At 42.7% G+C, this 21,491-nt stretch overlaps 3 protein-coding genes across 8 annotated transcripts; 1 reads left to right on the top strand and 2 right to left on the bottom strand.

Annotated features, from left to right (window-relative positions):
* Position 1: 1 nt before the first annotated feature.
* Positions 2 to 14,082, bottom strand: OSGEP (O-sialoglycoprotein endopeptidase). Of its 3 annotated transcripts, none has more exons than XM_081290928.1 (12): positions 13,655 to 14,082; positions 12,490 to 12,609; positions 12,146 to 12,321; positions 10,661 to 10,756; positions 10,159 to 10,208; positions 9,926 to 10,004; positions 8,386 to 8,451; positions 7,781 to 7,871; positions 7,477 to 7,552; positions 7,285 to 7,383; positions 7,094 to 7,152; positions 2 to 129 (listed from the first exon to the last, which is right to left on the bottom strand). In XM_081290928.1, the coding sequence occupies exons 1-11, from the start codon at positions 13,767 to 13,769 to the stop codon at positions 7,113 to 7,115; spliced, it is 1,008 nt and encodes a 335-aa protein (XP_081147054.1). In that variant the 5' UTR covers positions 13,770 to 14,082; the 3' UTR covers positions 2 to 129; positions 7,094 to 7,112. The 3 variants fall into 3 exon arrangements, with proteins under 3 accessions (XP_081147054.1, XP_081147053.1, XP_081147052.1); XM_081290927.1 differs by lacking the exon at positions 2 to 129 and adding an exon at positions 142 to 1,558; XM_081290926.1 differs by lacking the exon at positions 2 to 129 and having other exon boundaries at positions 6,912 to 7,152.
* Positions 14,083 to 14,228: 146 nt separating this feature from the next.
* Positions 14,229 to 17,142, top strand: APEX1 (apurinic/apyrimidinic endodeoxyribonuclease 1). Its single transcript, XM_081290925.1, has 5 exons — positions 14,229 to 14,364; positions 14,646 to 14,771; positions 14,982 to 15,169; positions 16,068 to 16,260; positions 16,385 to 17,142. The coding sequence occupies exons 1-5, from the start codon at positions 14,265 to 14,267 to the stop codon at positions 16,900 to 16,902; spliced, it is 1,125 nt and encodes a 374-aa protein (XP_081147051.1). The 5' UTR covers positions 14,229 to 14,264; the 3' UTR covers positions 16,903 to 17,142.
* Positions 17,143 to 17,246: 104 nt separating this feature from the next.
* PIP4P1 (phosphatidylinositol-4,5-bisphosphate 4-phosphatase 1) lies at positions 17,247 to 20,851 on the bottom strand. 4 transcript variants are annotated; one of them, XM_081290929.1, is made up of 7 exons: positions 20,538 to 20,851; positions 20,032 to 20,222; positions 19,587 to 19,693; positions 18,898 to 19,003; positions 18,686 to 18,738; positions 18,510 to 18,600; positions 17,247 to 18,068 (listed from the first exon to the last, which is right to left on the bottom strand). In XM_081290929.1, the coding sequence occupies exons 1-7, from the start codon at positions 20,698 to 20,700 to the stop codon at positions 17,925 to 17,927; spliced, it is 855 nt and encodes a 284-aa protein (XP_081147055.1). In that variant the 5' UTR covers positions 20,701 to 20,851; the 3' UTR covers positions 17,247 to 17,924. The 4 variants fall into 4 exon arrangements, with proteins under 4 accessions (XP_081147055.1, XP_081147057.1, XP_081147056.1 ...); XM_081290930.1 differs by having other exon boundaries at positions 17,301 to 18,068; positions 20,559 to 20,845; XM_081290931.1 differs by lacking the exon at positions 18,898 to 19,003.
* Positions 20,852 to 21,491: the final 640 nt, after the last annotated feature.

Raw genomic sequence — 21,491 nt, 5'->3', positions numbered from 1 at the left:
CCTCAACATTTCCCAGTAAATCCAGGGTATTTGGATGACACAGGAAGAGACACTCAATAGTAACTCTTTCTAAAACAGGTTCTGTTTTAGGGAAAACAGAGTTGAAGAGTAGAGAAGAGAAGCAGGCACCTAGAAAAGTAAATAGAAAGGGGAATGTGGCTAGTCAATGGGACAAGAAGCCATATAACATTTCTCTGGGATAGCAACAATTCTAGGAAGGGAGGTATGATACTGAGTTAGGAGCACTTGTACAGCTGGATAAGAAAGTATTTTCATTCTTTTCTTCTCTTTTTGGGCAGCATCCTTACACCAGCAGCCTCAAACCACATTCCAGTCCAAGCAGGGCCAGTGGACAGAGGATGTGTCCTAGCTCAATGATAAGAGTAGGTAGGGGGTCTCTAGCTCCTGAAAAAACACCAACTCTTCAAATTCCAGAAAACAAGAAAGGGAAGTTAGCTATTTAAAAAGAGGAGAAAGTAAAGAAAAGCAAAATAAAGCAGAAAGGGCTAGAAAATACACTCTGCATTGACAAAACACACAATGTCTTCCTCCCACTTCTGAGGCCTTCATGCTCTACTGTCTTTTTCAGTCTCAAGAAAAGGTGCATGCCTACAATCCTAGAGCCTTGGGAGACTGAGGCAGGAGGATCACAAATTCAAGGTCAGCCTCAGCAATTTAGCCTTAGGCAACTTGGTGAAACCTTGTCTCAAAATAAAAAATAAAAAGAGGTTGGGGATGTGGCTCAGTGGTAAAGCACTCCTGGGTTCAATCCCAGGTACAAATAAATAAATAAATAAAATTAAAATAATAAATAAGCAAGCAGGAAGGCTGCTTATCTCCTCTCCTCTTATCTTTATAGGGCTGACTCTGAAGATCCCCTATCTAGTGACATGCAAGGAAAACATAGACTCAGTGTCTTTTTTTTAATATTTATTTTTCAGTTGTAGTTGGACACAATACCTTTGTTTTATTTATTTATTTTTATGTGGTGTTGAGGCTCGAACCCAGGGCCTTGCATGTGCTAGGCGAGCACTCTACCGCTGAGCCACAACCCCAGCTCCCTCGGTGTCTTTTAAGACTTTGTGAGCAGGCCCTCTGCGTAGCTGAGAAGAAATTCAAACAGTGAGCTGAACACAGAAACTCAAAGTTATGCTCAGGGGCTCAAAGTGCAGAAGATAGCAGGGGAGGGAAGGGTACTGGGATACCTGCTGTTGATGGAAGTACAGGAAAGTATAGGGAAACTACTGGGAGACTAGGTAAAATATCCAGTTCCTGAGCTGGGAATATAGCTCAGTGGTAGACTGCCTGCTTAGCATATGCAAGAACCCGGGGTTTGATCCCCAGCACCTAAAGAAAAAGTGAAAGTCCAGTTCCTGTCTTATCTTTGTCTAGGATATGTTCCTTCCTCAGAACCTGGGGTTGATGTCCAGTGCCTAAAAAGTAAATAAATAAAAGTCCAGTTCCTATCTTGTCTTTGCCTAGGATATGTTCTTTCCGCAGAATATTTCAATGCATGGCTTCCAATGTGTGTTGATACTGCCTGAACTCATAGGCAACTCTTAAAAACAAAAGAAGAAAGAAAAGGTCAGCACTGAGCTCTATGCCCTATATACTTCTCTTCCCATCTTCTTCCTTTATAGCTAAGAGTCCAAAGAAGCAAGTGTCAGTTCAGACAATTTATAACTTAATTGAATATGTGATAAGCAAAAAAGGAAGAGGGAGGAGCTGAAATTTGATGAAAGAGGACTACTGTGAGGATATGGCTATGGGGAAACAGGAACATTAGCTTCTATCTGTATCTGAATGGGTTTATGGTTACCAGTTGGGAAGAAATGCAAGACTAGGCAGTAAAATAGAGAAAAACCCAAGTGAAAAAGCCCTGTTGTTTCTCAATTCCCAAGGACAGAAATTTCAGATGACAAATACTCTTTGCTCCTTGCTATATCTGAGACTTCCTTTCTCTGCATCCAGAAGTCATTTGAAGACTTGGTGACCTTACATCAGCTGCAGGAGCTACCACCAAAGGGGGACTTGAACCTTCCTCTCTCAATACTCTTTCTTCAGATTATATCTCAGTGCATGACCTGCAGAAGAATCAAATGAATGTATACAGGAACAGGGCCATTGTCCCAAAGTGGAACCTGACAATGGCAGCTCTCCCTGTCCTTTGTTCATTCTTCCTAACCAAGTTGTTAGAGTGGAACATGTATCCTTGTGAAGTACTATGGCAATATTCCCAAAATGCTGTCCTAGTCATGAGAGTCTGGAAAAATTTCAAACTACAGGGGTAGAGATTCTAGCAACAGGTCTATCCCAATGACTGGACACACCGAGGGACAGGCTCCATGCCTCATGCTGCCTTTTGTACCAGGAGCCTACCTGTGATCTCTTGGATAGCCAGTCTTGGGGTCCTATACATGACCTGACCTGGCTGGAGATGCTGTTCAGGAGTCTGGAGTCCCCCATTGACTTCTTTCATTGAAAGTAGCAGGACCCTCTATCCTACACTGCTGGTAAAAGCCTCAAGAAAAGAACTGAGCTGGGAAGAGGACTCCCCAATTTAGGGCTAAGGAGTCATGATTGTAGTTTCTTTTCCTTCCCTTCCTCCTTCCTTTACCCCTCTCTTTTTTTTTCTATGATACTAGGGATAGAACCCAGGCATCCACACTAGGCAAGTGCTCTACTACTGAACTATACCCTTAGCCTGATTTTATAGTTTCTTGGCTTCACAAATTGGAAAGAATTGAATGATACTGGCCAAATTATATTGTTTGTACATGTACAAATATATAACAACAAATTCTATTATTATGTGCTGCTATAATGCACCAATAAAAAACTGGAAAGAACTCCTCAAACAATGTAAACTGGGGCAACAGTGCTGAAGAAGCTCTTCTTTTCAAGATCCATTCCACCTCATAAAATTAATAAAACTTGGAAATTAATACCTGAGGCTAATTCGAAGTAATACAGTTGCTGCTCATTTATAAAATTAACTTCCCAAGCCTAAAGAGACAGAGATCACTCCTGTTCTTAAAGACATTCAAGAACTTCTATTTGTATCTATTTTCCACTCCAAAGTTTCTGATTTTAAATCTCTATCTCTCAGTACATTTTCTTTTTTTCTTTTTTAAAGAGAGAGTGAGAGAGGGGGGAGGGAGAGAGAGAGAGAGAGAGAGAGAGAGAGAGAGAGAGAGAGAGAGAATTTTTAATATTTATTTTTTAGTTCTCGGCGGACACAACATCTTTGTTGGTATGTGGTGCTGAGGATCGAACCTGGGCCGCACGCATGCGAGGCGAGCGCGCTACCGCTTGAGCCACATCCCCAGCCCTCTCAGTACATTTTCAACCAACTGCCTAATTTCTTGTAAATAAAACAAAAGTGTAGCCACTTTCTATACATAGAAATTTACCTTCTTCAACCTCATATGATTCTAATTCTTTTTATCGTTGTTTGCAATACTGGGGCCTCACACATGCTGGGCAAGCACTTTGACACTGAGCTAAATCCCCAGCCCCCAATCCTTTTGTCTCTTTCTTTTATAGTCATCTGATCAACCCTTTGGTTTACTTTTCCAACTTATTCATTCAGCAAAATGAATGGCATATATCTGATAGACCATATTCTAAGAGTTGGAAGATAGAGCAATAAATAAAACAAGATTAAAATATTCCACCACATTCCCAGTAGGGGACACTCACACACAAAACATGATTAAGGTGGGTATGTTAGCCCATGCCTGCAATCCCAGTGACTTGAGGCTGAGGTAGATGAATTTCAAGTTCAAGGTCATCCTGGGCAATTTAATGATACTGTGTCTCAATATAAATACAAAAAAGACTGGGGAATATAACTTAGTGGTAGAGCACCACAGGGTTCAATCCCTAGTTAAAAAAAAAAAAAAAAAAAAAGAGCCAAAAACAGTGTAATCCATACCTGTAATCCCAGAGACTCAGGAGGCACAGGCAGAAGAATCACAAATTTAAGGCCAGTCTTAACCTCAGCAACTTAGTAAGGGCCTGCCTCAAAATACAAAAGGGCTAGGGATGTAGCTCAGTGGTAAAGTACTCCTGGGTTCAATCCCTAGTCCAAAAAAAGAAAAAGATGATTGTATAGAATGAAAAAAAAAGTAAAACAGAGAAGGGCTTAGGAAGTGCTGAAGGAAAGCAATTTTAAGGAGGGTTGTTGGGAAGGCTTCACTTGGTGGTGGTGGTGGGGGGGAACTGAGCTGAGCAGACTTGGAAGACTATGATGGAGTGATCCTTCATCTGGGCAAAGATTTCCAGGAAAGTGTGAAGGTCTTAAGGGTCAGCATACCTGTAGTGCTTAATGAACAACAAAAGAGACAGTGCTGCTGAGACAGAGAAAGCATGGATTTGAATAGAAGAGGTCAAATTGGTAAGACTGCAGGAATAAACTGGCAAAGTGATATTTAATTTGGGATATGTTAAATTTGAAATGCACATTGAGTATCCAAGATGCTAATGGGCAACCAGATATATTTAGAAGAGAATTTCTTACTGAAACTATAAAACTGGGAATCACCCACATCAAAAATGGCTTTAATGCACAAGACTGGATGAAATCAATGCAGGTACCTGTGAAAACAGAGCAGCCTGAGGTCTGCACTCTGCAAAGTCAGCAGAGTATGGCAAGAAACCATCAAAGGACATAGGGTGGTCAGCTAGGAAGCAGAGAATATGTTCTAAAGCCAGGTAAAGAAAATATTTCAAAGTAGTGTCAAATGCCACGGATATTCTATAAGATAAAGCAGAATGCATAATTAGACTTAGCTATGACCAAGTCATCAGTGACCATGGTAAGAACAGTTTTGATACAGATGGAATTTCTGGGGAAGAAAACTCTTGCTGTGAAGTGGAACAGAAAAATAGGAAGCAGTGGAAGAGGAAATGGGGCCAAGAGGGCATTCTTTCTCAGGGGAAAAAGGGAATTACTGACTACAAAGAAGGAGGGAGAATTGCTGAGCTATGTGCTCAAAAAGTAGAGAATAAGATCCACTGCACAAGTGTGTGGACAGGATCATGACCATTTGTAGCAGGATTTCTCAACCTTAACACCACTGATATTTTAGCACAGAGATTGTGGGGTTTTCCTGTGCATTGGAGGATATTTTATAGTATAACTGGCTTTTCTCCAATAGCACCTACCTCCCAGTTTTGACAACCCAATGTCCTCTGAGGAACAAAATCAATTATGGCTGGTAACCACTTGTTTATAACAACGGAGGAAAAGTGAAGTATATGAATACAGGTGCTGGAAGGTAGTTAGATGTGGTGGTGGAAGCTGTAAATGTTCATGTTATTTCTATTTTCTCACCAAAATAGGAACAAGTCAAGAATGAGACTATGGAGAGGGATATTAGTTATGAGGGTCAGTAGGTATCTAAGTTATCAGAGGGCAAGTAAAATGCCTAGGGAGATGGAATATGACTGGATAACATATAGAACCCACTTTAGGTGATAAACTTAAGACAGATCTGCAGCATGGCTGTTTTTTGCTCACCCTCTCAGCTGCATGGATCTAGGTAAAGAGTAGGCTATAAGTTGAATAAGAGAAAAAATAAAATAATAGCAAAGGACAGGAAGTTTATTCAATACTTACTACTGGAATTCAGCTTGAGAAGAAGGGAAATGAAGACATGGAGAATAGTGTCAGTGGAAAGGAGTAAGATCAAAGGACTGTAGGTCCTGGTGAAGGGATGAATTGCTGTATTGAGCATACTAAAGGGAAAGATCTGGAAAGACAGAAAGTATTGGTATGAGAGTGGGATGTTTGAGATAGACATATGGAAGAGATACAGGTCTAGAATATGACCAGAGAAGGAGGATGACCTACATGAATACCGAAATCATCAGGATTATGACAAAAATGGTGTGGTGTGGTATAGTCTAAATGCTTCAAAGGGATTTTGGGGATGAAGAAAAATGGTCTGAAAATAGTATGAGAAAGGAAGACACCTGAACCACCTCCATGCTCAATGGTACAATGAGTGCAGAAGAGAATTCATGACCACTACAAAGGCACTAGGAGAAACAGAGTCCTCACAAGAAATCAGGTTTCAAAATAAAAATAAAAAGAGCTAGGGATGTAGCTCAGTGATAGATCACCCCTGGGTTCAATCAGTGGTATAGGTGGAGTGTGGGGAGTTGGAATGTGGTCCAGGCCTCAAAGCAAGAATGTGAAAGGAACAGAAGAGAGATGGGATATACAGATGTTTGTAAATGACTGTTAGTTCCAGAGAGCACAGAAGAGTTTCAGGAATTGGAAGAGGGAAAGAGATGGGGAGGGGAAAAAAAAAGAGGGTAGAGAGATACATGGTTAGGAGGGTATAACTGATGAGGTGACTAAGATGGGATTAGTTCTGGTAGTTGTAGAAGAGAGGTGTGTTTTGGGCCCCCCTCAGGTCTGCTAGCAGGAGTGCAAATAGGAGTAGACGAGAAAGTGTACAGAGGGGTAAACTCTTGATTTATAAATTAGACCTACAAATTAGACCAGGCTATTTTGAGGAGAAGTCCTGAGTTTGCCACAGATGAGAGGTAAAGGCCCTTTTTCTTTCTTCTTTTTTTCTTCTCCCATTATTGTGGTTTTCTGCCCTTAATTACAAATTTGGAAATTTAATTACTCAAAGAAATTAAATGAAATGACTGTAAGGCAGTCAGTACAAGGCCTAATACTAAAATACCTTGAATTGTGATGATATTATTGTTAAGAGGATGTTATGATAGTACCTATGATTTCCTCTCATGCTTTGCTGTTGAGTGGCAGCCTCTGAAGCCAGCTGTAGTCAGCAAGGGTGATACCCTTGAGTCCTTATCCACTGACTCCATCAATAAGAATTCACCCAGTGTTAACTCTATATTGGTCCTAACAACACAAACCAAGACCAACATACAAAACCAAAAGCATTTTATTGCTGAGTCATCTAGAAGTTCCATATGAGACATCAAGCCTCACATCAGAGTCTACAGCAAGGCCAGGTAAGAGCAGAGTCCATAGCATTGCCAAGATTCCCACATCAGGAGAGAGATTAAGGGCCAGGGTCCTCTGAGTTCTAACTAGGGAACTACCTACTCTTATCTTGTTAATCTTGTTAGTCCCTCCAGGTCACTTCTACTTCATCTGTACGATACCTGCAGAAAAATGAGGAAAATTGGTGAGGGACAAGCCTTTAATATTTTCTATCTTCTCTACCCTCATGTTTCTGGATTTTCTGCCTACCTCCCTTATCTAATCCTATCTATCCCCTCCAAGCAGTAAATCACCTCTGTGTAATCCCAGAGTCACTGATGGCCGTTCTATGTCCAGCCTGAAACATCTCCCAGCCAGCGTGGGCTATCATGGCTCCATTGTCAATGCAGAATCTATAAAGGAAAGAAAATATGAAACTTGTGATTAAGGGCAGAAAACCACAATAATGGGAGAAGAAAAAAAGAAGAAAGGGAAAGGGTCTTTACCTCTCATCTGTGGCAAAAAGCTTAGCTCCCCGTTCCTGGCACATTGTCTCCATCATCTCCTGCAGTCGCAGATTACCTATGAAATAGTAAGGTTCAAGGCTAGCTTAGTTTCAGCCTCTTCATAGTCCACTCATACACTTCATGTGTACTTACTAGAATAAAGCAGGGGACTGGGGGCAAGAATTGGAATACACAGGGCAAAAGTGAAACTGATCATTTTCCCAAACCCATAGATTTAGAATATTAGGAGGAAGATACATAAAGCCAAGAATATGAACCAGGAACACCATTCAATGATACATACACCCCACACCTCCCACAATGAGGGCTTCCTGGGAACCACAATGCGCCATGGCTCGCTCTGTGATCTCTACCAGCATTGCAAACACAGTTTCCTATGGAGAACAGAGAATATGAAAATGTCAGAGAGACATCCCAGCTCATTTCTGCTCTACTGTATAAAATCTCTCCTTTAGATTGGGTACAGTGGGGCAAGCCTATAATCTCAGGTATTTGGGAGGCTGTGGCAGGAGATTTCAAGTTGAGGCCAGCCTCAACAACTTAGCAAAACCCTATGTCAAAATAAAAATAAAAAAGGACTTGGTGGGGTTGTAGCTCAGTTGGTAGAGCACTTGCCTAGCACATGTGAGGCACTGGGTTTAATCTTCAGTGCCACATAAAATAAAATATTGTGTCCATCTACTATGAAAATATTTTTTAAAAATAACTAACTAAATAAAATAAAATAAAATAAAAAAGACTAGGGATTTAGCTCAGTGGTAGTTTTACCCTGGGTTAAATCCCTAGTACCACCCTACCACAGCCACTTTAAAAATTAAAAAAAAAAAAAAAAAAAAAAAAAAAATCAGACTTTAGCCTCAACTTTTGTCCCACTTTTTCATTCATTACCTGCAAGGAGAAACATAGATCCTCGGGAGTACACTCGCCTGTGGCCAGCATCCGTTGGGCTACATCCTACAAATAAAGGGAAAACAAAAAAATGAACAGTGGTTTGGAATGTAATGAGAGCAAAAATTAGCACACTCAAAGGATCACCATATTTCATCACACTTCAAAGTACCAGCATTCTGTAGCACACACTGCCCTTCCTCACCCAGCTATACAATGGGCAGCATTCATTTAAGATTCAATAATTAGGATTTGACTTGTCTTGAAGTACACTGAATTAATGCTATTGATTTTCCTGAGAGTAGGAGCCAAGGAACATACTATCAGGAAAGTTGCAAAAATATAAAGTCCTGGCAGTCTTTGCATTTCTATAGTAAATTCAGATTTGGTGGGGTGGGGCTGCTGTGGGGAGGATTGAACTTCATGAATGCTAAGCACTTGCTTTACCACTTTGTTACATTCTAAGCCCTAATTTTTATGTTTTAGAAGCAAAGTCACATGACTGACTGATTTCACTAAACAAGAAAACCTCAACCCATTTCCTATCCCATCCCCACACCCAATTATAGGAGACTTCATCTACAGATCCAGACTATACTCTTTGAAGCACATCAGGGTCTTTGCTCTACATGTTCCTTTACCCCACATCTCAGGTATTCTCATTTGAGGGTGTAAAGTTAAGTTCAAAATAATCTTGTTTTTGTATATATCCTTGTACTTGTTTAGAAAGTAGGGCAGTGGGACTTCCATTTATTTACATTCAATTTTTTTTTTACATTTGTATAAAGTTTTTTTGTTTTGTTTTGTTTTTTAAAATATCTTTATGTTGTTATTTTTATGTGGTGCTGAGGATTGAACCCAGTGCCTCACATGTGCAAGGAAGCACTCTGCCACTGAGCCACAATCCCAGCCCTGGAGCACAATTTTTCATTTCTCTGGTTGTACATGTTGTAGAGTCACACCATTCATGTAATCATACAAATTCTGTGTTTTAATGTTTATGTTTTGTATTTTAACATGAATATTAAAATAAGAGAGTTTGCCCCCCACCAAAAAAAAGATTCAATGATTATTTATTGAATGTTTGTCCTGGCATCTCTCACCTCTTACTTACCCTGCCTATTTTTTCTCACAGTACTCATAATTATCTGACATGTTACATTTCATTATTCTCTCTCTTTTTTTTTTTTTTTTTTGCTTAACTGCCTCTCTCCATTAGGATCTGAGCTTTATGTTGTCAGGGATATTATTATTATTATTATTATTTTCAGTGCTGGGGACTGAACCCAGGACCTTGCACATGCTAGACAAGTGAACTACAGCCCCTAGGCACAGAGTGTTGTTTTGCTCCATGCCATGTTCCTATTATCTAGAACAGTGCTGGTACACAGAAGACATTCAATAAACATGTGCCAGGTGAACATATTCAGCATCTGATATGGAGCAGAACTATCTGCAGGAAATACAATGGTGAGCAGAATAGATATATTCCACTGAAAAAGTATGAAAGTGCCTCCACCTCCTTACCTCTCACACTCACCTCAATAAAAGACAGAATCCCTGAGAATGAGACATCCATTCCCTTTACAGTATATGGCAGCTCAACAAGCTTTTTGCCTCTATGTAGAAATGAGTAAAGGCATTAAGCATACATTCAGATGGCTGCTCTCCCTCCCAAAATCTTCCCAAACTTCATTACTATACATGCAGGGACAAAAGCATATATAATAATGGCCCCAACGGCCAGGCCTCTTCCATCATATGTTCTCTTACCTCTTTGCCATCTGTTCAATGTTGTAGCCTGGACTAGGATCATTGGAAATCTAGAAGAAAAAACAAAGTAGATGACTATACAAACATGCTTATTATAAAATACAGAAATATATTCTTGTACATATATGGATGTACTTGTCATTCTAGTGTGCCATTCTCCATACCAAGCTAAAGAAAACCTGTCTATTTTTTTGTGTTTATGTGTATAATAAAACATTTACATATGTGTATATATTTATTTATTTTATGGAATCATGCCTACATGTAAGTACAAACTAATGTTTGTAACAAAAAATAACATACCGATATAACATACTTACTTATTATTAAACATATAAGTGCTTATTATCCATCCATGTTATAAAGAAAAAAAGTTAATGAAAGAGGATGAAGTCAGATGTGCAAAAAGTATAAGAAGCTATTTATTTACTACTTCCTCCATTTCCATTGCTCCCCAGAAATTTGCCCATATCTTATATTATCTGCAGACTCAACAGCTTACCTTCAGCACTCGAGCAAAACGATCCAGACAATTACCAACAGCAATATCGATGGTTTCACCAAATATGCGGTAACGACGTTCTGAGTAGGCAATCACCTAAGGGCGATGAGGATGTCCATGAAACCTCAAGTCTGTAAAAAGGAGTATTTGGCTTTGGGGAAGAAAGCAGCAGAGTATCAACATGGCTGTTAGTTTCCAATGAGAAATGGAAAAACAAGTATTTTCCCAAACCCTGAGTGGGTAATTTCTATATGGTTCTTCTCTGATGAGAAGCCTAAAAACCCTAAGGATTCCTACAACAGATTCTTAAATCTATAGAAGATGACTTAGTAACCTATCACTATACTTTGGGCATACACAAAAAATGTCATTACAGAGACATTTTTCCAGCTTAGAGGTTCCTAGTATATCCCTCAAAAGCAGTCTTGAGGGTATAGAGTAGGAAATGTGTTTTCCTGCTTGGAGGCAGGGAACAAGAGTCATTCTAGGTAATTCTTACCAGTGCGGTAATATTTGGAAACAAGAAATCGAAGAATTAAAAAATCTCATATGAGATTAGATACATGGCCTACCCAACATAGCAATGGCAATCCACTTATGTCCACTCTTCATATGTGGCAAACTTTTATCATAAAGAATATTTATCACCAGCTGCGCAGGGTGGCGCATGTTTATAATCCCAGCTCGGGAGGCTGAGCCAGAAGGATATCTTCTCCTTTGTTAACCAAAGCTAGCCTCAGCTACAGTGAGATGCCAAGCAACTCAGTGAGACTCTGTCTCTGAATAAAAAACAAAAAAGGGCTGGGGATGTGGCTCAGTGGTTGAGTTCAATACCTGGTTAAAAAAAAAAAAAAAAAAAAAAAAAAAACCAGGTACAGGGTGCACATTTGTAATCCTAGAAACTCAGGAGGGTTAGGCAGGAGGACTGGAAGTTTGAAGCCAGCGTGGGCAACTTAATGAGATCATCTCCAAATAAAATTTTAAAAAATCAAACGGTAGGAAGGAGTGGCAGCTCAGCGTGGTTGTGCATGACTGTAAACTCAGCATCTTGGGAGGCTAAGACAGGAGGATTGCAAGTTTAAAGCAAGCCTTGGCAATTTAGTAAGGTATAAGCAACCTAGTGAGACCCTGTCTCATAATAGAAAATAAAAAGGGCTGGGATGTAGCTGAGTTAGAGCCCCTCTGGGTTCAATTCTCAGTACTACCAAAAAACCCCAAAACTTCAAAATAGTCAAAGTCTCCTTATCATTCTTTCCTTTTCTAAATTAGAAATTCCTTATTTTTATAATCACGTATAGAAAAATCACATACTGTTCTAATTATCTTGCCCAATTCTAAATCAAAACTGTTTTTTGAGTTTTCTACAATACCTAGGTTCAGATAAGCCCAGCTTTGTTTTTACAGTTCCTACAACTCAGGTACAGTAGGAAACTTTTAGGTCGACTGCCTCAGAAATTATTAAAATATAATAGGTACCATAAATACCTGTGTATTTCCTCCACTGACATACAACACAGTTGGGCTGGTGGCTCCAGTGATGAGACGACCCATTTCAATGTGGCCTATACAGTGGTTCACACCTAGCAATGGTTTATTCCATAGTTGGGCCATAGTACGGGCCACAATGGCTACAGAAACCAATGGGGCACCCATGCCAGGACCTAGAGGCATAGAAATGGGAGTTAGAATCCTAGAGATTAGAAAGAGCAGGTGAAAACAGTAGACATGAGAGTACATGAGGAAGAATGATGGTGGCATAGGCAAGGGGTAGGCTGTTTTAACTATATTCCAGGTATTCCTCTCCTTTGTTACCCTTCTCCCAGTCATACCTTTGGTGTAAGCAATGCAGTCGATATCCTGGTAGGTTACTCTAGCTTCTGTTAGTGCCTCCTGCAGAATGTCTAGGATAACAGCCCGGTGATGCCTGGCAGTATCACCTGGAAGGAACCCTAAGAAATGGACACAGATGAAAGATCATAGTTTTCCCGTAGAAGATAAGTAGAAGTAAAAAACAAAACCAGAGGTTTTAGTAATGAAGGAAGAATTGTTTCAGTCTACCAAAATTTTAGATAGTCTTTTTCCAACTTCTATACAATCTGTTCCTCTTTCAGAACTGCCCTTCTTTATATCCAATTTCTATTCAGCTTTTGGAATTCAATTAAAGTGATACCCATACTTTCTGGTGACCTTTTCTGTGACTCTAAAGAACCCTACATAAAATTACATTGCTGTAGATGACGCAGAAGAAATATAGCACTATAATTATCTATAGTTTCCCCAGTTTAACCATAAGTATCTCAGAGCATTAGCCATTTTATTTATATTTCCAGTATCCAAGTACTTAGAAGAATTAATGGCAAACATAAATACATATTTCTAAGTAATAACCTGTCACAACAGCACTTGTTTCTAGAGTTTTCAGGTACATGCAGGTCAACTGTCCTATCTATTTGTGCAGCTATTATAAGAGAGGCTAGGCAAGATGCAATATCTTATAAGTAATATTAATTACAAATTATAATGTCTGGTAGTTTCATGTAGTCCTCAAGGCCCAGAGATACAGGTGTTACTTTTCCCACTTTAAGAGCAGAATACTGAATATGAATCTTACATACTTATCCAGTTCTGACACCAAAACTAATAAGACTTTCTGCTCTCCTCTCCCCCCTTATTCTAGAAAATTCTGACACATCTGCAGTAGGATCTGTTTACAAGTCCGACTCTACCCCAGGCTCATAACTCCTATTTTTGAATGTTCAGCTCATAAAAGACGCTGAATAAAATCTGAACGAACCAAGAAGATACAGACTCAAATGCCTAGGACTCTTCTAGTCACCAGCCTTGTAACATTTGGCCACATAATAATCCCAACCAGACTCTTGGCTAATGCTGTACAAGTTGACAACGCGCACCCACTTCACTAGTGTTTAGGAAGATGGAAGGCGATGCTGTGCAGAGAAGCCAGCCGCAACTAGAAGTGCCCTAATGACTCACCTGTGCCTGGAGGTGTGACATAAGTTCGTCGCGGGTTCGCCAGCACGTTGCCATCACGCACCACTCCCACACCGATCTTGTTGGCACTGCCTTCAAAACCCAGCACCGTCGGCATGGTAGAGCCAGAGAAAAAACGCCGGCAGGCTACTAGAAACGGTGGAGCTACGGAGGCCCTCACGCTTCGGTGCTGGGCAGTAGATTCCGCAGCACCGAGGATGAAGTGGCAGCCACAATTAGAAAGCAAACGGCACACGGCCAAGCACAGAACTACGTCTAAGGGTGGCACGACCGCGCCGACCGCGCCGCAGCTGTTAAAGCCCCTTCAGGATCAGTCTTCTTAAATGCCAGGGGCGCGGGACGGGTCTCTGCGCCTAACATCCGTATCTGGTCCCCAACCTCTCTTCTGTGGTTCAGCCCAGCCCTCCCCATTGATTTCTTCCCTCTTTGCATAGCGTTAGGATCTTCGGTCTAGGTGGCAGGATGAGTCATAAATCTGGCAAAAAGATAAACAGCGCTAAAATGGAGCCGTGGGGCCTTCAGTCCCCAGAGAAGAGCCAGAGAAGGGCGGGCACTTCTCTGTCACGTGGTTCCAAACAGACCAATCGCCCGCATGCGTGGATCACGTAACCACATCAGTCACCCACGTGGCCGCAAAGCGTGCTCCATTCTTTGTGTTCGGGTAAGGAGGTGCCACGCTCCGACCCAAGCAGGTCAGATTCAGGGTTGCTGTCCTACTAAATGACCGGCCAGCCCATTAGTGACTCATAATTACGATCTTTACTTGGCCAGAGGGCAGGTTTTGCGAGGAGGTTACTACTCATTTTTAAATGATCTAATGTGGGTGAGGGGCTGAAGGACCTGTGATGCACTAAGGCGGGGAAAGAGTTCAGAGATAAGATAGTTTGAAAGGCGGGACCTGGTGTGTGGACGCCGTAGGGAGGAGTCTTCATCCAAGTCTTACATGATTCCACAATTTTTTTTGCGAATGTAGGCAACACGGTAAAAGTACTGTTTCGGTGGGCGACGTGGTACTGGTTCCGAAGGGCGTTCGTTACAGGGATGCCAAAGCGTGGGAAAAAGGGAGCGGCGGCAGAAGATGGGGAAGAGCCCAAAACTGGTAAGAAAAAGAAATAAAATAAACCCCTCTCCCTCCAAGCTGCGGTACAGTGTTTATGGTTTCCTCGATGAACCATAAATGGGAAGCTGAATCATACTTTTACAGGAATTGGCAGAGAAGACAAGGCAACTATCGATTCTCGGTAGTCTATAGTAAACTATTGAGGTTGCAAATTGCCAATTTTATCATTATCTGTTATTCATTCTGTAGAGCCAGAGTCCAAGAAGAGTAAGGTAGGAGCAAAAAAAAAAGAAAAAGAGACAGCAGGAGAGGGCCCAGTCCTGTATGAAGACCCTCCAGATAAGAAAACCTCACCCAGTGGCAAATCTGCCACACTCAAGATCTGCTCTTGGAACGTTGATGGGCTTCGAGCCTGGATTAAGAAGAAAGGTTTAGATGTAAGTGGAATTCAGGGAGGGGAAGATATATTCCATAATCTTGAATGGTCTTGCAATTTAATCACTTTGTCTCATTGTTTAAACACCAGGATGTTATTTTTCTCTTGCCTAGAGTTGATTTTTTTGGGGAGGCAGGGGGTACTGGGAAATCCATGGGTGCTTTACCACGGAGCTACATCTCCATTCCTTTTTTTTTTTTTTTTTTTTTTTTTGAGATAGGGTTCTGCTAATTTGCTGAAGGTCTCATTGAATGTTCAGGGTGGCCTCAAACTTGATATTCTCCTGCCTCATCCTCTGGAATTGCTGAAATTACAAGTTGTGTGCCACCATATGTGGCACTTGTCTGTAGTTTTCTTGTGGGAAGTACAACTGGGGGCTTCATCAAGTCTTGCCTAAATGTCCATTCCATCAATTCCATTGCCATTTCTTGTTTCATGTCCTTTCCTCTTCCCTGGAATGTTGTAAAAACCTCTATACTGGACTGCCTCTGTTTTATATCCAGTATATTCTCCATCCTAGTAACTGCTGCTTCAAAATCTTAGCTGGCTATGCACTGCATATACAAAAAAAAAAAAAAAAAAGTCCTTAGTACAATGTGTAGAATTTTATTATCCCCCACCATTAGTGATTAGTGGTCAAGTTATGTAATTTGTAATTGTTTAAACGTTATGCTTCTTGACTGTTAGAACTCCTTATACATAGGGACTGTGTCTGAGCTGTGTATAGATCAGTAATTTCACTCATAAATTGTTCAATAAATGTCTCTGGAGGGTTTGGAATGTGTTTTAGGTGTAGAATGCTTGTCTATGAGGTCCTGGGTTCAGTCCCAAGTACTGCAAAATAAATGTTTGCTGAATTGACAATGTCTTTTCCACCTTTTTCTTTGTTAAACTTCCAGTGGGTAAAGGAAGAAGCCCCAGATATCCTGTGCCTCCAAGAGACCAAATGTTCAGAGAATAAACTACCACCTGAACTTCAAGAGCTGCCTGGATTATCCCATCAGTATTGGGCAGCTCCTTCGGACAAGGAAGGATACAGTGGTGTGGGTCTACTTTCCCGCCAGTGCCCCATCAAAGTCTCTTATGGCATCGGTGAGACCCTATTGATTCCTAATGCCTGTGGTGCTTCAACCAATTGTTAGTACTTCTTTCTTTCCCCAGTGTCTTATTACCTTCTCTTATAGGCTTTTCATGCTGATTGTTTTCATTTTTATAGGTGAGGAGGAACATGATCAGGAAGGTCGGGTAATTGTGGCTGAATTTGACAAGTTTGTGCTGGTAACAGCCTATGTACCTAATGCTGGCCGGGGTCTGGTAAGGCTGGAGTACCGCCAGCGCTGGGATGAAGCCTTTCGCCAATTCCTGAAGGGCTTGGCTTCCCGCAAGCCCCTTGTGCTATGTGGGGACCTCAATGTGGCTCATGAAGAAATTGACCTTCGTAACCCCAAAGGAAACAAAAAAAATGCTGGCTTCACTCCACAGGAGCGCCAAGGCTTTGGAGAATTGCTGCAGGCTGTGCCACTGGCTGACAGTTTCCGGCATTTGTACCCCAACACTGAATATGCCTATACCTTTTGGACTTACATGATGAATGCTCGGTCCAAGAACGTTGGTTGGCGCCTTGATTACTTTTTGTTGTCCCACTCTCTTTTACCTGCATTGTGTGACAGCAAGATTCGCTCCAAGGCCCTTGGCAGTGATCACTGTCCCATCACCCTATACCTAGCACTGTGATACCCTCTTAGAATCATTTTGAGTCTTGGAAATAGCTTCCCCCACCCTCAATGTTCCTTCTTTAGTAGCTTGCTAGAGAAATCTGCGTTTTATTTCTCTTCTGTAAGAATGAATCCTTAAATGAAGCTATTGTTACTAAGGTTTCTTTTAAGCCCAAGTTTTTTGTTGTGTGCACACATGCCCCAGTTTTTTTTTTTTTTTTAAGACTTATCTGTAAAAATAAAAGGTCATAGTTTTGTCTTTGCTGTGTTTTGTGTTTTACCCTTTGTGGGGCTGTATAATCCCTTCCTCATCTTTTTATACATACAAGTTAACAAAGGTTAGAGTCATGACCTTATTTATTTACAAGCACAGGATGAGTCCCTAACCTCCCCCAAGAGCAACCCTACCCAGCCCAGTTAAACACTGCAACTGGGGAGGCAAGGAAGGTTGGAAGGAGGAATTTCGGGAAATAACAGGACTGGGGGAACATACCCCACATTAAATAGTTATATACACATGAGTTCCTGTGGTTCTGTACAGAGCAGCGGCTGACCCCACCCCCACAGGACACGGAATGTGGGGAGAGGAGACTTGAGGGTACTGAGGCCAGAGCCAGCCCTGGTGAAGTGCAATAGCAGCAGCAAAGTCCTAATGGTGCACAAGAGGGAGGGGAACCCCCCAGGGCTACCCACCCCCACCCTGCCCTGGAATGTGTAAGGGACAGGAATGGCTCTCAGGGAGCGCATAGGAAGGACAAGGCTAGACCCATCTTCTGGACCCAGGATTAGGGGCAATATTTTGCCTACTTCACCCTATACACAGCAACCCTTGGAGGAAAGCAGATGGCCAGCAGTGGTCTTATCCACCCCTCCAAACCTAAGTGAGGGCCTGGTTCCTTCCTACCTCTCCCCAGGGAAAAGGAAGGCAGCTGCTTGGCTTCCTTACTTGAAGCCCAGGGAACCTTTTACCCCAGCTCCCTTTGTAGTGTCACTGTCCCCACCAGGGAGGGGCCAGACACAGTCTGTGGATCATCAAGGGGCTCAGGAGAAGTTCTGGACAGGGTGGCTGACCTTCATACAGGCCCAATACAGGGCCCGGCCCAAACACAGCACAGCCAACAAGATGACAAAAGCCCAGGCTGCATAGATACCTCCATATCTCCGTGCGTGCTTCCATGTACCAAACTGATGAAGAGGAGGAAAAAGAAAGATGAGGTTGCTGTTGAGGCCCTGCCACTTCTAAAAGCCCTGGGAACAGTAAGAATTCAAGCTTTATGTGTAACTACCTTTAGGGACCTTCCTCCAAAAGGCTAGGTTGTTTAACTCCCATCCCCTAGGCAGGAAAATACTCATAATCATCCCAGCCATCTGTTAGTACTTCTTGTGTATAACAATGAAGATAGGCTTCCAAATAGTAACTCAAAACTCCCTCTCCATTGTCCTAACTCCTACACAGAAGACAGCTACTTTTCACTTAAGACTTATCAGTTACCTTCAACTTTGGCTCACTTATACCTTAAAACAACCTCCCTTGCCCCCAACTTCTTTCATCTTTTTCTAGGATACCAATTTCCCAAAGCTTAGCCCATGATGAAACTGAAGAATGATTGGGTCAAGGTTACTCACAGCAAGGCCAGTGGCAGTGACTGCCAAGAGCAAGCCAAGCAAAAAGCAGCAGATACATCTTTTTCTCGGATATCTGCGCCCAATAGAAGATCTGCAGGGAGGCAAATAGATACAATAGCCTTGTTGTTTTAACTCTATACATCACCCAATTACAAGCTCAATCACTAATCACTTACACTTTCCTGCAGTGAGGACAACGTGCCAAGGTTCGATCAGTGAACTCTGTCCACTATGGAGAAAGAAAAATTAATTATAGAAAATTAATTATAGAAAGAAACTTGAGGCAGAAGGAGGCTGGAAAATGGTGTCCCCACAGGACATACCTTTTCAGGATTCATAGTCATTACTCAAGCTTTTCCCCCCAGGCCTTCCCAATATCATTCCTTACCAGAAATGTATTCTTGCAATGTCCACAGATGACTCTGACACCCATTGGCTGTGGATCTGGACTTGAAGGTCCTGGATGAACAGGCCCCAAGTTGATGATTCTTTTGCTTTATGGGAGAAAAAAAAGACTGTGATTAAAGATTTTAATCCTAAGAATCCCCACACTGTTCCTCCTTTGCATTTCCCAGTCTCTATCAAGCTCTACTTCTCTGTACAAATCCTTCAACCCTTCCCCAGAGAATCCTGAGGAATAGCACTACTTAAACTTTAGGTCTCTAATGCCCTTTTAACCTCAAAAAAATTCACCCAGCCCCCAACACTCCATTCTCCTAAAAAACACCATTTCCTTTTTTTTTTTTTTTTAGTTGCAGATGGACACAATACCTTTTTCCCCCCTATTTATCTATTTTATGTGGTGCTGAGGATCGAACCCAATGCCACACATGTGCTAGGCAAGCACTCGACCACTGAGCTACAACTCCAGCTGCCAAGAACACCACTTCATCTCAAATCTTTTTATTGAAAAAAGAGGAAGCTGGCTATCATATTCCTTTGGCACAATGCTCTATAGCCTTTTCTCCTTCTAAACAAACATGAAGCTCTCTCACTTCTCTGTTCTTATAAAAATTCATCCTTTTTTGGCTTTCCAATGTTCCCTATTTATGCCCTTTCCTTCCTTGTGCCTCTTACCAGTAGGGACGTGGGCAGGCAATCCGCTGGGAAGTCACTTTGCAGATAAGGAGACAGTTACAGGGGCATCGAACATATTTTTTCCCTGGGGGTGCATTCTTGATAGGCTAGAGAATAATGGGAACATCAGCAAACAACCCAATCCCTTCCATTTCTCTCCAAAAACACTTTTTGATAAGAGATCAGACTGATAAGGTTCTACCCAGGAAAGAGACACACATATCATGACATTTGCAAATAAGAACTACACTTAAGTATTCAGGATAGGTGTGAGGATGAAGTACAGTGAACATTAGGTTTGGTGAGTGGCTTCTGGGGATATTGCTAAGTGATACTCGCAGAACTGAAACTAGGTTTTATGAAGATCCCTTGGCCAAAAAAACTGACTGAGATCAGAAAAAGGATCCAGAAAGCAGGGCCCATTTTATAGATTTGTATAACTCACGGTGGCTTCATTGCAGACACCACATTTGACTACATGCTGATGCATCTTGCCTTCCACGTTGATGAGAGACTGGCAGACTCGGCAGGTGATCATGGGGGCACTCCCACTGTCCGGGCTGGTCAGGGGTGAGTAGGGGGGCGGATCCTCCCCAGGCAACACGGCTGGATGCCCCTCAGGAAACGGGGGAAATGCTGAAGAGGAACCAGATAAAAAGAGGTGCTGGGTTTGCTTGCAGACATGCCCCACTGATGCTCCACGCGGGTAGGGAACTTTTTCTGATCTTCAACTCTTGTGACCAAACTCGGAGGGCTCCTCATAATCGCCGCTTCCATCGTCTTCCTCAAAACCCAATTCCGTTCCCAGACTCTGTCGAGATTGCAGAGGAAAGGAAGCCTCGCCCCGTTACAGGTGCAACAGTCCCGCACCTGGCGCTTGGGTCCCGCCTCTGCCCTCGGCCCCGCCCCTCCGAGTACCCTGGGGAACACCTCGGACCCGCCCCGGCTTACCCTGGGGCGGGGCATGTTTACCGGCTCCATACGGAGGTGCGGAGGGGGTCAGGCCTCCCCCGGGCCCAGCACCACTTCCGCCCGGCCCCACTAAACCGTTGCCCCCGGCGCCGCCATCAATGGGCTCGGACAGCAGTGGGGAACGCTCTCCATCTGCCGCCATGGCCGCCACCGCCGCCTCCTGCCTGGATCAGTGATCCAGCTCCCTTCGTCGCCGCCGCCGCCGCCGCCGCTGCTACCGGGTCCCCAGGGCGCCTGCGCACCGCGCGCCCAGCTCACCCTGCAGCCAGTGGCCTGTCCCGCCCCGGTCTGTCCCGCAGCACGTGATAGGCTGTCCCCGCCCCCGCCATGATATCATTCGTGGAGGTAAACCAATTCCCGGTCAGTGAAAGCAGCTCTCCTTTTCCACTGGGGAGAGTCGTGCCAACGTCACTGTCACATGACCTGCCGGGAGCGGCTGAGTTTGCAAAAATTGCACGTGACTGGAGGTTCTGCCAGCCATTGGAAGCGTGGCCCATCGCGCTACCTCCAGACCAGGAGGTGGGGCAGGGTTGCTTCTGTTCACTGGTCACGTGTTTCAGGAAACGACCCACCCTCGGTTACGCGCCCCGTCTGCTTCTCATTGGTGCAAAGACTTCACCAAAGACTTTTCTTCACATTATAATTAGCCTCTCATTGGCTGGTGGTTTCCTTTCCCTTGTCTTGTGATCCTTGAGGCACAACTTTATTGGCCCAAACTTAGCGCCAGAACATTTGAGGCGTGGCTTAAGCATTTTAAGAGGAGGAGCAGTAAAAGTGCCGGAAGCTTGGTTTTATACTGGAGACAAAATTAACCACTGCTCAAACAAACAACAACAACAAAGCCTTTTTAAAAAACAAGGAAAAAGTCAGGTGCAGTGGCCGAGGACTGTAATCCCAGCTACTGCAGAAACTGATGCAGGAGGATCGCAAATT

The sequence above is a fragment of the Spermophilus citellus genome, assembly GCF_964194105.1.
Source record: "Spermophilus citellus genome assembly, chromosome: 4".
Classification (NCBI taxonomy): domain Eukaryota; kingdom Metazoa; phylum Chordata; class Mammalia; order Rodentia; family Sciuridae; genus Spermophilus; species Spermophilus citellus.
Note: the sequence above shows the minus strand (reverse complement) of the source record. Positions and strands in the feature narration are given on the sequence as shown.

What these genes read in the sequence shown, in the direction of transcription:
- PIP4P1 (XM_081290929.1), bottom strand. Translation starts at nt 20,700, where the DNA reads ATGGCGGCAGATGGAGAGCGTTCCCCACTGCTGTCCGAGCCCATTGAT. An exon ending in ATTGCAAGAATACATTTCTG is followed by an intron (nt 18,739 to 18,897) that starts GTAAGGAATGAT and finishes CTTTCTCCATAG; the next exon opens with TGGACAGAGTTCACTGATCG. An exon ending in TCACTGCCACTGGCCTTGCT is followed by an intron (nt 18,069 to 18,509) that starts GTGAGTAACCTT and finishes CCTCTTCATCAG; the next exon opens with TTTGGTACATGGAAGCACGC.
- OSGEP (XM_081290928.1), bottom strand. Translation starts at nt 13,769, where the DNA reads ATGCCGACGGTGCTGGGTTTTGAAGGCAGTGCCAACAAGATCGGTGTG. An exon ending in ATTGAACAGATGGCAAAGAG is followed by an intron (nt 10,005 to 10,158) that starts GTAAGAGAACAT and finishes ATTTCTACATAG; the next exon opens with AGGCAAAAAGCTTGTTGAGC. An exon ending in ATCTATGTTTCTCCTTGCAG is followed by an intron (nt 7,872 to 8,385) that starts GTAATGAATGAA and finishes TGTTCTCCATAG; the next exon opens with GAAACTGTGTTTGCAATGCT.
- APEX1 (XM_081290925.1), top strand. Translation starts at nt 14,265, where the DNA reads ATGCGTGGATCACGTAACCACATCAGTCACCCACGTGGCCGCAAAGCG. An exon ending in TTAAGAAGAAAGGTTTAGAT is followed by an intron (nt 15,170 to 16,067) that starts GTAAGTGGAATT and finishes TTAAACTTCCAG; the next exon opens with TGGGTAAAGGAAGAAGCCCC. An exon ending in CAAAGTCTCTTATGGCATCG is followed by an intron (nt 16,261 to 16,384) that starts GTGAGACCCTAT and finishes TCATTTTTATAG; the next exon opens with GTGAGGAGGAACATGATCAG.